At 38.2% G+C, this 14,897-nt stretch overlaps 1 protein-coding gene across 4 annotated transcripts in view; it reads left to right on the top strand.

Annotated features, from left to right (window-relative positions):
* Window positions 1-14,897, top strand: part of FBXL13 (F-box and leucine rich repeat protein 13) — a 271,872-nt gene that overhangs the window by 112,560 nt on the left and 144,415 nt on the right. For all 4 annotated transcript variants that reach the window (XM_003268180.2, XM_030826693.1, XM_003268179.3 and 1 more), the window contains one exon: window positions 1,585-1,717. In XM_003268180.2, the coding sequence (XP_003268228.1) occupies window positions 1,585-1,717 (133 nt within the window). The remainder of the gene's footprint in view (window positions 1-1,584; window positions 1,718-14,897) is intronic.

The following is a 14,897-nucleotide window of genomic DNA, read 5'->3' as shown; positions in this document are numbered from 1 at the left end:
TTCTGATTTGTCTGACTACAAAGTGTGTGCTCTTAATTATCAACTATTTATAAGGGAATGCCAGGTCTGCCATTTGCCTTTCCCCTAACTAGCAGCATAGAATTTCTCCTCTTAAGGTTCTTTTACAATGATATAACTTTGAGCTCTGAGACCCAATTCTCATAAAATGCTTGGCATTAACGAGTAATATTCATGAAGGGTTCAGGTCCAGTAAGTCCTCTAGATACTGTGCATTTTGTCCCTGAATTGAATCAGCCAATCAGAGAGCAGCACACTTGGACTCTATTGCTTTAGATTTTCTCTTTCTGAGTTGTGCTTTTTTGCCCTGAATTTGGCTTTTGTCCAGTGGTTTGTTGTATGGAAGTCACCCAATTTATTTAATCTGTCTCCTGTCAAAAGACATTTAGGTTGTTTCCTATCTTTTGTTAATAAAATCCTGTGGTGAATATCCTGTTTCTCAGTGTTGCCTTGTATACATGTATGATTATATCTGCAGGATAAATTCTTAGAGGTAGAATTGTTAAGGCAAAGGTTGGATTACATTTATAATCACAAAATTGGCCAGGCATGGTGGCTCATGCCTGTAATCCCAGCACTTTGGGAAGCTGAAACAGGTGGATCATTTGAGGTCAGGAGTTCGAGACCAGCCTGGCCAAAATGGTGAAACCCCGTCTCTACTAAAAATATAAAAATTAGCCGGGCGTGGTGGCAGGTGCCTGTAATTCCAGCTACTTGGGAGGCTGAGGCAGGAGAATCACTTTAACCCAGGAGGCAGAGGTTGCAGTGAGCCAAGATCGTGCCACTGCACTGCAGCCTGGACAACAGAGAGAGACTCTGTCTGAAAGAAAATTATATATATATATATAGTCACAAAATTGTGTGGAGTTATGGAGTACCTTTTGCCCCCAAATTTCCTTAGCTCTATTTTTTTTTTCTTTTTGAGATGGAGTTTTGCTCTGTCACCTAGGCTGGAGCTCAGTGGCACAATCTCAGCTCACTGCAACCTCCACCTCTCAGGTTCAGGCAATTTTCATGCCTCAGCCTCCCAAGTAGCTGGGTCTACAGGTGTGTGTCACCACGCCTGGCTAATTTTTGTATTTCTAGTAGAGACGGGGTTTTGCCGTGTTGGCTAGGCTGGTCTTGAACTCGCGGTCTCAAGTGATCCACCCGCTTTGGCCTCCCAAAGTGCTGGGATTACAGGCATGAGCCACTGTGCCCGACCTCATTGTGGTTTCAATTTGCATTTATCTGATAATGATGCAGAACATTTTCTCATCTGTTTCTTGGCCACTTGTATTTCTTCTTTTGAGAAGTGTCTGTTCATGTTCTTTGCCTATTTTTATGGGGTTGTTTTGCTTGTTGATTTAAGTTCCCTATAGATTCTGGATATTAGAACTTTGCTGGATGCATAGTTTTCAAATATCTCTCTCATTCTGTAGGTCGTCTGTCTTCTCTATTGTTAGTTTCTTTTGCTGTACAGAAGCTCTTTAGTTTAATTAGGTCACATTTGTCTATTATTGTTTTTGTTGCAACTGTTTTTGGGGACTTTCTCATTTCTTAATGCATTTTGTTTATTCTTTTTAGATTGATTTTTCCACAGTGAAAAACGTGATTCCAGATAAATATATAGTGTCTACTTTGCAAAGGTGGCGTTTAAATGTGCTGCGTTTGAATTTTCGTGCTTGTCTTCTCCGACCCAAAACTTTCAGATCTGTCAGTAAGTATGTTCATTACAACTATTTGTCTTGCTTTCCTGTATTACAATTAAAGAAATATACAGAAAAGCATAAATTAAAAAGGAAACTTCAGTGACAGTTTTAGGTCATAAGGATACCAATTATAACCATTTAAAAAGTGTATAATATAGTACAGCTGCTACTGTATTGCGTGCCCGGGGAGTTGGTTCTTTGTCTATTCTTTTTTTTTTTTTTTTTTGAGACAGAGTCTCACTCTGTCTCCCAGGCTGGAGTGCGTGGTGCGATCTTGGCTCACTGCAACCTCCGGCTCCTGGGTTCAAATGATTCTCGTGCCTCAGCCTGCCGAGTAGCTGGGACTACAAGCATGCGCCACCATGCCCGGCTAATTTTTTGGTATTTTTAGCAGAGACAGCGTTTCACCATGTTGGCCAGGCTGGTCTCAAACTCTTGACCTCAAGTGATCCACCAGCCTTGGCCTCCCAAAGTGCTGGGATTACAGGCATAAGCCACTGTGCCCGGCTGGTTCTTTGTCTATTCTTGACTACTCTTTTGGGGTCTAGTATTTGTATTTCTACGGATCATCAATTTTTTCTACTAAAAAATATAAAACATATTCTTATTTTTAAAAAACTAACAATAGACAGTAAAACCATCTTTCTTCACTTCCCTCAAACCTATTCACTTACTCAAAGGCATCCAATGTTATTAGTTTCCTATTTTTCTAAAATACATTTCTATATATGTGATTAAAAATACACAACTTTACAACATGAGTCATATTGTTTTATATTTTCTTTCATGTCCTTAAAATCTTTCCATGTCAGTACATATAGATCCACTAAATTATTTTTATATACTGTAAAATTATTTTCTATGTTATAGATGTAACATACTTTATTTAACCTTCTTCTTTTTGATGGACATTGAGATTATTTCCAATTTTTTCCAGACTGACTGCTTTGTACTTCCATTGTGATATTTGTCTTTAACCTATATATTCTTTAACCTATATATCCTTTGAGATGCATTTTCTATCTATCATATAAGTATTTCTGGAAATGAAATAAACAATATATTTCAAAAAAAGTATACATTCATATTGACTCCAGATAGAATGTCATATACATGTACAAATACCAGTTGGATAAGTCTAAAGATATTAAAGGGTAAAATGAAGTTGCATGAGAGAGCTATATATTATATATAAAATCTAATACCATTTGTATCTAACTTTTCAATTTGCAAAATTATATATATTTTTACCTTTTATTTTGAAATAATTTCAAACAATATATATTACTATAGATTTTTAAGTACACACACATATAGTGACATATAAAAAGCATGCATGAGAAAGAAAAACTCCAAATGCAAGACAGTGGTTGTGCAAATGGATAGAGAGAGTTTAATGGAATGGGGAAGAAGTGCACAAGGAGTTAACTGTGTCTGCACATTTTTTAGTGAAAAAAGAAATTATGCAAAATGGAATAATTCTGATTGATTATTGCTGGTGCTACACAAAGCTGTAGTTTTTTGTATGATGTTATTGTATCTGACCATGCATTAAGCTCTCTTCTTGGTTTTAATAGTTTGTCGATTGATTCTCTTGAATTTGCTAGGTAGACTGTCATATCTGGGAATATTGACAGTTTTATTTTCATTCATGCCTATTCTTTTTTTTTTTTTGGTTTTAGCTACTAAACATTCTTTTATTATTATTATTATTATTATACTTTAAGTTTTAGGGTACACGTGCACAATGTGCAGGTTTGTTACATATGTATCCTTGTGTCATGTTGGTGTGCTGCACCCATTAACTCGTCATTTAGCATTAGGTATATCTCCTAATGCTGTCCTTCCCGCCTTCCCCCACCCCACAACAGTCCCCGGAGTGTGATGTCCCCCTTCCTGTGTCCATGTGTTCTCATTGTTCAATTGCCACCTATGAGTGAGAACATGCAGTGTTTGGTTTTTTGTCCTTGCGATAGTTTACTGAGAATGATGGTTTCCAGTTTCATCCATGTCCCTCCAAAGGACATGAACTCATCATTTTTCATGGCTGCATAGTATTCCATGGTGTATATGTGCCACATTTTCTTAATCCAGTCTATCGTTGTTGGACTTTTGGGTTGGTTCCAAGTCTTTGCTATTGTGAATAGTGCTGCAATAAACATATGTGTGCATGTGTCTTTATAGCAGCATGATTTATAGTCCTTTGGGTATATACCCAGTAATGGGATGGCTGGGTAAAATGGTATTTCTAGTTCTAGATCCCTGAGGAATCGCCACATTGACTTCCACAATGGTTGAACTAGTTTACAGTCCCACCAACAGTGTAAAAGTGTTCCTATTTCTCCACATCTTCTCCAGCACCTGTTGTTTCCTGACTTTTTAATGATGGCCATTCTAACTGGTGTGAGGTGGTATCTCATTGTGGTTTTGATTTGCATTTCTCTGTTGGCCAGTGATGATGAGCATTTTTTCATGTGTTTTTTGGCTGCATAAATGTCTTCTTTTGAGAAGTGTCTGTTCATGTCCTTTGCCCACTTTTTGATGGGGTTGTTTGTTTTTTTCTTGTAAATTTGTTTGAGTTCATTGTAGATTCTGGATATTAGCCCTTTGTCAGATGAGTAGGTTGCGAAAATTTTCTCCCATTTTGTAGGTTGCCTGTTCACTCTGATGGTAGTTTCTTTTGCTGTGCAGAAGCTCTTTAGTTTAATTAGATCCCATTTGTCAATTCTGGCTTTTGTTGCCATTGCTTTTGGTGTTCTAGACATGAAGTCCTTGCCCACGCCTATGTCCTGAATGGTATTGCCTAGGTTTTCCTCTAGGGTTTTTATGGTTTTAGGTCTAACATTTAAGTCTTTAATCCATCTTGAATTAATTTTTGTATAAGGTGTAAGGAAGGGATCCAGTTTCAGCTTTCTACATATGGCTAGCCAGTTTTCCCAGCACCATTTGTTAAATAGGGAATCCTTTTCCCATTTCTTGTTTTTGTCAGGTTTGTCAAAGTTCAGATAGTTGTAGATATGCTGCATTATTTCTGAGGGCTCTGTTCTGTTCCATTGATCATTCATGCCTATTCTTATATCTTTTCTCTTTTTCTCATTTTATTACATTGCTTAGGACCTTTTTTGCAATGTTGACAAGTAGCAGGGGTATGCAGGAGTCTTGTTCATGGCTCCTTTTTCATATTTTTCATGAAAATAATATTAATACATCTTTTAATTTCTGGGATACATCCTGTAGGTGGATATAATGCTGTTTTCACCTTTACAGCAGCTGTGTCCTGCATGTTCCTCATTCTGTCTGGTCACATTTGCCTTTGGATTTTTAGGAACTGTTTCTTTCTGATCCACCAAGGCCATTCTTGCTTTGTCTTCCACGCATGTTATACATTTTTGAAAAAAAATTCATTCTTGGATTTTGGGCAGGTGAGAGAAGCTGAAAATGTGCTTAGTCTGCCATTTTAAACCAATTTATTATGTTTGTAGTAATAAAAAGTTAATAAAATAATTATAAACCTTAAAGTGTTGGCCACCCAAATTTGCTCTCTCTGTCTCTGTTTTATTATTATTATTATACTTTAAGTTCTAGGGTACATGTGCACAACATGCAGGTTTGTTACATAGGTATACATGTATCATGTTGGTTTGCTGCACCCATCAACTCATCATTTATATTAGGTATTTCTCCTAATGCTATCCCTCCCCCAGCCCACCACCCCCAACAGGCCCTGGTGTGTGATGTTCCCCGCCTTGAGTTCAAGTGATCTCATTGTTCAATTCCCACCTATGAATGAGAACATGCAGTGTTTGGTTTTCTGACCTTGTGATAGTTTGCTGAGAATGATGGTTTCCAGCTTCATCCATGTCCCTGCAAAGGACATGCACTCATCCTTTTTATGGCTGCATAGTATTCCATGGTGTATATGTGCCACATTTTTCTTAATCCAGTCTATCATTGATGGGCATTTGGGTTGGTTCCAAGTCTTTGCTATTGTGAATAGTGCCACAGTAAACATATGTGTGCATGTGTCTTTATAGTATTATGATTTATAATCCTTTGGGTATATACCCAGTAATGGAATTGCTGGGTCAAATGGTAATTCTAGTTTTAGATCCTTGAGGAATCACCACACTGTCTTACACAATGGTTGAACTAATTTACACTCCCACCAACAATGTAAAAGCATTCCTATTTCTTCACATCTTCTCCAGCATCTGTTGTTTCCTGACTTTTTAATGATTGCCATTCTAACTGGCGTGAGATGGTATCTGATTGTGGTTTTTATTAGCATTTCTCTGATGACCAGTGATGATGAGCCTTTTTTCATCTGCCTGTTGGCTGCATAGATATCTTCTTTTAAGAAGTGTCTGTTCATATCCTTTGCCCACTTTTTGATGGGTTTGTTTGTTTTTTTCTTGTAAATTTGTTTGAGTTCTTTGTAGATTCTGGATATTAGCCCTTTGTCAGATGGGTAGATTGCAAAAATTTTCTACCATTCTGTAGGTTGCCTATTCACTGTGATGGCAGTTTTTTTTTCCCATGTAGAAGCTCTTTAGTTTAATCAGATCCCTTTTGTCAATTTTGGCTTTTGTTGCCATTGCTTTTGGTGTTTTAGTCAGGAAGTCCTTGCCCATGCCTATGTCCTGAATGATATTGCCTAGGTTTTCTTCTAGGGTTTTTATGGTTTTAGGTCTAATATTTAATTAAGTATTTAATCCATCTTGAATTAATTTTTGTATAAGGTGTAAGGAAGGGATCCAGTTTCAGCTTTCTACATATGGCTAGCCAGTTTTCCCAGCACCATTTATTCAATAGGGAATCCTTTCCCCATTTCTTGTTTTTGTCACATTTGTCAAAGATCAGATGGTTGTAGATATGTGGTGTTATTTCTGAGGCCTCTGTTCTGTTCCATTGGTCTATATATCTGTTTTGGTACCAGTACCATGCTGTTTTGGTTACTGTAGCCTTGTAGTATAGTTTGAAGTCAGGTAGTGTGATGCCTCCTGCTTTGTTCTTTTTGCTTAGGATTGTCTTGGCAATGCAGGATCTTTTTTCGTTCCATATAAACTTTAGTTTTTTCCAATTCTGTGAAGAAAGTCATTGGTAGCTTGATGGGGATGGCATTGAATCTATAAATTACCCTGGGCAGTATGGCCATTTTCATGATATTGATTCTTCCTATCGATGAGCTTGGAATGTTCTTCCATTTGTTTGTGTCCTCTTTTATTGTGTTGAGCAGTGGTTTGTAGTTCTCCTTGAAGAGGTCCTTCACATCCCTTGTGAGTTGTATTCCTAGATATTTTATTCTCTTTGCAGCAATTGTGAATGGGAGTTCACTCATAATCTGGCTCTCTGTTTATCTGTTAATGATGAATAGGAATGCTTGTGATTTTTGCACATTGATTTTGTATCCTGAGACTTTGCTGAAGTTGCTTATGACCTTAAGGAGATTTTGGGCTGAGATGATGGGGTTTTCTAAATGTACAATCATGTCATCTGCAAACAGAGACAATTTGACTTCCTCTTTTCCTAACTGAATACCCTTTATTTCTTTCTCTTGCCTGATTGCCCTGGCCAGAACTTCTAATACTATGTTGAATAGGAGTGGTGAGAGAGGACATCCTTGCCTTGTGCCGGTTTTCAAAGGGAATGCTTCCAAATTTTGCCCATTCAGTATGATATTGGCTATGGGTTTGTCATAAATAGCTCTTATTGTTTTGAGATACATTCCATCAATACCTAGTTTATTGAGAGTGTTTAGCATGAACGGCTGTTGAATTTTGTCAAAGGCCTTTTCTGTATCTGTTGAGATAATCGTGTGATTTTTGTCCTTGGTTCTGTTTATGTGATAGATTACGTTTATTGATTTGCATATGTTGAACTAGCCTTGCATTCCAGGGATGAAGCCAACTTGATTGTGGTGGATAAGCTTTTTGGTGTGCTGCTGGATTCGGTTTGCCAGTATTTTATTGAGGATTTTTGCGTCGATATTCATCAGGGCTATTGGTCTAAAATTCTCTTTTTTGGTTGTGTCTCTGCCAGGCTTTGGTATCAGGATGATGTTGGCCTCATAAAATGAGTTAGGGAGGATTCCCTCTTTTTCTGTTGATTGGAATAGTTTCAGAAGGAATGATACCACCTCCTGTTTGTACTTCTGGTAGAATTTGGCTGTCAATCCATCTGGTCCTGTACTTTTTTCGGTTGTTAGGCTATTAATTATTGCCTCAATTTCAGATCCTGTTATTGGTCTATTCAGAGATTCAACTTCTTCCTGGTTTAGTCTTGGGAGGGTGTATGTGTCCGGGAATTTATCCATTTCTTCTAGATTTTCTAGTTTATTTGCGTAGAGGTGTTTATAGTATTCTCTGATGGTAGTTTGTATTTCTGTGGGATCGGTGGTGATGTCCCCTTTATCATTGTTTATTGAGTCTATTTGATTCTTCTCTCTTCTTTGTTAGTCTTGCTAGCAGTCTGTCAATTCTGTTGATCTTTTAAAAAAGCAAACTCCTGGATTCATTGTTTTTTTTTTTGAAGGGTTTTTTGTGTCTCTATCTCTTTCAGTTCTGTTCTGATCTTAGTTATTTCTTGCCTTCTGCTAGCTTTTGAATTTGCTCTTGCTTCTCTAGTTCTTTTAATTGTGATGTTAGGGTGTCAATTTTAGATCTTTCCTGCTTACTCTTGTGGGCATTTAGTGCTATAAATTTCCTTCTACACCCTGCTTTAAATGTGTCCCAGATTGTGGTACATCATGTCTTTGTTCTCGTTGGTTTCAAAGAACATATTTATTTCTGCCTTCATTTCATTATTTACCCAGTAGTCATTCAGGAGCAAGTTGTTCAGTTTCCATGTAGTTGTGTGGTTTTAAGTGAGTTTATTAATCCTGAGTTCTAATTTGATTGCACTGTGGTCTGAGAGAAGTTTGTTGTGATTTGTGTTGTTTTACATTTGCTGAGGAGTGCTTTACTTCCAATTATGTGGTCAATTTTAGAATAAGTGCAATGTGGTGCTGAGAAGAATGTATATTCTGTTGATTTGGGATGGAGAGTTCTGTAGTTGTCTATTTGGTCTGCTTGTTGCAGAGCTGAGTTCAGGTCCTGGATATCCTTGTTTACCTTCTTTCTTGTTGATCTATCTAATATTGACAGTGGGGTGTTAAAGTCTCCCCTTATTATTGTGTGGGAGTGTAAGTCTCTTTGTAGGTCTCTGCGGACTTGTTTTATGAATCTGGGTGCTCCTGTATTGGGTGCATATATATTTAGGATAGTTATCTCTTCTTGTTGAATTGATCCCTTTACCATTATGTCATGGCCTTCTTTGTCTCTTTTGATCTTTGTTGGTTTAAAGTCTGTTTTATCAGTGAGTAGGATTGCAACCCCTGCTTTTTTTGCTTTCTATTTGCTTGGTAGATCTTCCTCCATCCCTTTATTTTGAGCCTATGTGCGTCTTTGCATGTCAGATGGGTCTCCTGAATACAGCACACTGATGGGTCTTGACTCTTTATCCAATTTGCCAATCTGTGTCTTTTAATTGGGGCATTTAGCCCACTTATATTTAAAATTAATATTGTTATGTGTGAATTTTATCCTGTCATTATGACGTTTGCTGTTTATTTTGCCCGTTAATTGATGCAGTTTCTTCATAGCAGCAATGGTCTTTATAATTTGTCATGTTTTTGCAGTGGCTGGTACTGGTTGTTTCTTTCCATGTTTAGTGCTTCCTTCAGGAGTTCTTGTAAGGCAGGCCTGGTGGTGACAAAATCTCTCAGCATTTGCTTGTCTGTAAATGATCTTATTTCTCCTTCACTTATGAAGCTTAGTTTGGCTGGATAAGAAATTCTGGGTTGAATATTATTTTCTTTAAGAATGTTAAGGTGCAGTATTTGGGCAGGATTGCCCCGTTTTTCCAGGTAGTCTGTCATGGCTTCCCTTGGCTAGGAAAGGGAAATCCCTCGACCCTTTGTGCTTCCTGGGTGAGGCGATGCCCTGCCCTGCTTTTGCTTGCCCTGTGTGTGCTGCACCCACTGTCCAACCAGTCCCAGTGAGATGAACCAGGTACCTCAGTTGGAAATGCAGAAATTGCCCGTCTTCTGTGTCAATCATGTTGGGAGCTGTAGACCGGAGCTGTTCCTATTTGGCCATCTTGGAATGCCCCTTGTTTCTCTGTTTTTGTCTGTCCCTCTTTCCCTACAGGTATATGTGTATACACACATATATACACATATGAAATATACATAGAAAATATACTATTAAATACATCTACATTTTCTGAAGGAAGGAAATGGACTCAAGTTGCAACATTCAGGGTTTCAGTTTGACCTAAGATTTTCATGATAGCAATGGTAGTTGAACAGTGGAATGAGTTTCTGAGAAATAGCAAGGCATGCTTATCTGGAAGCTTTTGTTTATTGAGTTACATTTCATGTAACATAAAATTCACCTTTTAAACCATTTTAAAGAGTACAGTTCAGTGTTTTTTATTATATTAATAATGTTGAGCAACCATCACTATTTAATTCTAGACCATTTTCATCAGCCCAAAGAGGAACCTCATACCCATTCTCCCTTTTTTTTCTTTTCTTACACAACTGCTCATTGAGGAAGCTCCCATATATTCCTACTTTGCTGAGTATTCTTATTATAAAAGGGTGATGAGATTTTGTCAAATGCCTTTTCTGAGTCAACTGAAATGGTTTTCCCCTCCTTCCTTCTATTAATATCGTGTATATTACATTGATTGATTTTTTTTTTTGTCTGTTGAACCACTCTTGAATGCCTGAGATCAGTCTTGCTTGTTCGAACATCATGGTGTATAATTCTTTTAATATGGTGCTGGATTCTCTTTGCTAATATTTTTTGAGGATATTTGCATCTATATTTAAAAGGAATATTACTCTGTAGTTTTTCCTTCTTGTGATGTCTTTGGCTTCCTTATCAGGATAATAATGGCTTCATCAAATGAGGTAGGAGGTATTTTTTTCCTTCTATTTTTTGGGAAGAATTTGAGGATTAATGTTTGGTTTAAAGTTTGAGGATTAAATGTTTGGTAAAATTTGCCCATGAAGCCATCTGGTCCTAGGCTCTCTGTTGGAGGGTTTGTTTGTTTGTTTGTTTGTTTGTTTGTTTGTTTTGAGATGGAGTCTCACTCTGTCACCCAGGCTGGAGTACAGTGGTGCAATCTTGGCTCACTGGAACCTCTGCCTTCTGGGTTCAAGTGATTCTCCTGCCTCAACCTCCTAAGTAGCTGGGATTACAGGTGCATGCCACCACACCTGGCTAAGTTTTGTATTTTGAGTAGAGACGGGGTTTTGCCATTTTGGCCAGGCTGGTCTAGAACTCCTGACCTCAAGTGATCCACCTGCCTCAGCCTCTCAAAGTGCTAAGATTACAGGCGTGAGCCACGGTGCCTGGCCTTGTTGGAGGTTTTTTGATTACTGATTTAGTATTTTTACTTATTATAGCTCTATTTAGATCTTCTGTTTCTTCTCGAGTCAGTTTTGGTAGTTCATGTGTTTTTAGGAATTTGTCAATTCCATGTAGTTTATCTAATTTGTTGGGGTACAACAGTTCGTAATATTCTCTTATGATCCTTTTTACTTCTGTAAAGTCAGTACTAATGTACCCACTTTCATTTCTAATTTTAATAATATTAGTCTTTCCTCTTGTTTTCCTGGTCAGTCTAGGTAAAGGTTTGCAAATTTTGTTGATTGTTTCAAACAACCGTTTGGTTCATTTTTCATTGTTGTAAAAAATATGTGACATAAAAATTACCATTTTAACCACTTTTATGTGTACAGTTCTGTAGCATTAAGTATATTCACATTCTTGTGCAACCATCATCACTGATGCATCTCCAGAACTTTTTCATCTCACAAAACTCATAGTTTGTACCATTAAGTACTAAATCCACTTTTCCCCCTCCTCCTAGGTCCTGGCAACCACCATTCTACTTTCCGTCTCTATGAATTTGATGACTCTAGGTGCCGCACATAAGTGGAATCAAACAATAATTGTTCTTTTGTGCCTGGCTTACTTCACTTAGCACAATGTCATCAGGGTTTACTCATTTTAGCATGTGTCAGAATTTCCTTTTTAAGGGTAAATAATATTTTATTGTATGTATATAACACATTTTTTTTTTTTTTTTTTGAGACGGAGTCTCGCTCTGTCGCCCAGGCTGGAGTGCAGTGGCGCAATCTCGGCTCACCGCAAGCTCCGCCTCCCGGGTTCACACCATTCTCCTGCCTCAGCCTCTCCAAGTAGCTGGGACTACAGGCGCCCGCCACCATGCCCGGCTAATTTTTTGTATTTTTAGTAGAGACGGGGTTTCACCGTGGTCTCAATCTCCTGACCTCGTGATCCGCCCGCCTCGGCCTCCCAAAGTGCTGGGATTACAAGCGTGAGCCACCGCGCCCGGCCTGTATATAACACATTTTGTTTATCCATTCTTCCAGTAATAGACAGTAAAGTTGCTTCAATCTTTTAGGTATTGTGAATAATGCTACTATAAATATGGATATTCAAAAAAAACCCCTTATTTTTTTTAATTCTCTATTTTCTATTTTCTATTTTGCTTATTTCCACTGCAATTTTTTTTTTTTTTGGAGAGAGAGTTTCACTCTGTTGCCCAGGCTGGAGTACACTGGCATGATCACAGCTCACTGCAGCCTCAACCTGTTGGGCTTAAGTGATCCTCCTACCTCCCACCTAAGTAGCTAGGACTACAGGTGGCCACACCTGGCTAATTTTTTTAAAAAAAATTTTGTAGAGACAGGCTCTGACTATGTTACCCAGGCTGGTATTGAACTCCTGAACTCAAGTGATCCTCCTGCCTCAGCCTCCCAAAATGCTAGGATTACAGGTGTGAGTCACTGCACCCAGCCCACTTCAGTCTTTATTATTCTGGTTGACTTGGGTTTTGTTTGCTCTTCTTTTCTAGTTTCTTCAGGTTAAAAGTTAGGTTATTTATTTAAGAGCTTTCTTTTCTTTTTAATTAACTTTTATTTATTTATTTATTTAGAGATGGAGTCTCACTCTGTTGCCCAGGCTGGAGTGCAGTGACATGATCTTGGCTCACTGCAACCTCTGCTAGTAGAGATGGGGTTTCACCATGTTGGCCAGGCTGGTCTTGATCTCCTAACGTCAGGTGATCCACCCGCCTTGGCCTCTCAAACTGCTAGGATTGTGGGTGTGAGCCACTGCACCCAGCCATAAACTTTATTCTTAAGAGAAATTTCAGGTTCTCGCAAAATTGAGCAGAAGGTATAGAGATTTCCTATATACCTCCTTCCCCCACACATACATAGCCTCCCCACTGTCAACATCACCCACAAGAATGACACACTTGTTACAGTTGGTGAAGCTATATTTACACATCATTATCACCCAAAGTCCATAGTTTATATAGGGTTCACTCTTAGTGTTGTATATTGTATGAGTTTGGACAAATTTACAATGATAGGTGTTTACCATTATAATATTGTGCTGAGTAGTTTCATTCCCCTAGGAATCCTCTGTGCTCTGCTTGGTCATCCTCCCTCACCCTGTTAGCTCCTGACAACCACCAATCATTTTATTGTCTATATAGTTTTGCCTTTTCTGGAATGTCATATAGTTGGAATCATACAGTATGTAGCCTTTTCAGATGGGCTTCCTTCACTTATTAATGTGCACTTAAATTTCCTTTATGTCTTTTCATGGCTTGATAAATCATTTTTTTAGTGCTGAATAATATTCCATTGTCTGAATGTACCATAGTTTATTAATTCACCTATTGAAAGACATCTTGGTTGCTTCCAAGTTTGAGCAAATATGAATAAAGTTGTTATAAACATTTATGTGCAGGTTTTTATGTAGACATAAGCTTTCAACTCCTTTGGGTAGATACCAAGGAACATGATTGCTGGACTGTATGGTAAGAGTATGTGCCGTTTTGTAAGAAAGTGCCAAACTGTCTTCCAAAGTTGGCTGTACCATTTTGCATTCTCATCAGCAATGAATGAGAGTTCCTGTTGCTCCACATCCTCATCAGCATGGTGCTGTCACTCTTCTGGATTTTGGCCATCCTGATAGGTGTGTGGGGGTATCTCATTGCTGTTTTAATTTACATTTCCCTGATGACATTTCTTACGGAACATCTTCTCATATGCTTCTATCTTTCTGGTGAGGTGTCTGTTAAGGTCTTTGGCTTCTATCTTCATATGCTTCTATCTTTCTGGTGAGGTGTCTGTTAAGGTTGTTTTCTTATTGTTGTATTTTTGTTTTTGGTATTTTTTTTTTGAGACAGAGTCTTGCTCGTTCGGCCAGACTGGAATATAGTGGTGCAATCTTGGCTCACTGCAACCACATCTCCCCAGTTCAAGCAATTCTCATGCCTCAGTCTCCTGAGTAGGTGGGATTACAGGTGTGCACCACCATGCCTGGCTAATTTTTGGACTTTTAGTAGAGACGGGATTTCGCCATGTTGGCCAGGCTGGTCTTGAACTCCTGACGTCGAGTGATCTGCCTGCCTCAGCCTCCCGACGTATTGGGATTACAGGTGTGAGCCACCATGCCCAGCCTGGACTGTGAGGTTTTAACCACTATACATAAGATATATATGTTTATATATGTATCTGAGGTCAAGATAGCCTGTAAACATTTTCATTCTGTAAATTTTTAATATTTTGTCTAAAATATATTTCACGTAGTATTTTTCTGGAAGTGTACTTCTTAGTACAATTGTCTTCATCACAGAAACAACTGAGCATTCAAGCCTGAGTAGACCTTGATTTTTTTTAAGGAAGCAAATGTAATGTCTGTCTTATCTTGGTAATATATTTAATTTACTGAAAATTATTTAATCAAACCCATTTTAATTCCAGCAAACTTGAGTGTATCAAAGATAAAAGCCATTCTTAACACATGGACACATAGAGGGGAATGATGGACACTGGGGCCTATTGGAGGGTGGAGGATGGGAGGATGGAGAGGATCAGCAAAAAATAACTAACACATACTAGGCTTAATACCAGGGTGACTAAATTATCTATACAACAAACCCCTGTGACACAAGTTTACCTATATAACAAACCTATACATGTACCCTTGAAATTAAAATAAAAGTTAAAAAAAATTCTCAGAGATGTTTTAGCTTTTCCACTGTCTCTCCTGCCCCACCTCCAACCCCTACCCCATCTAAGATCAGTTCATCTAT

The sequence above is a fragment of the Nomascus leucogenys genome, chromosome 13 (assembly GCF_006542625.1).
Source record: "Nomascus leucogenys isolate Asia chromosome 13, Asia_NLE_v1, whole genome shotgun sequence".
Classification (NCBI taxonomy): domain Eukaryota; kingdom Metazoa; phylum Chordata; class Mammalia; order Primates; family Hylobatidae; genus Nomascus; species Nomascus leucogenys.
This window is presented reverse-complemented; position numbering and strand designations above follow the sequence as displayed.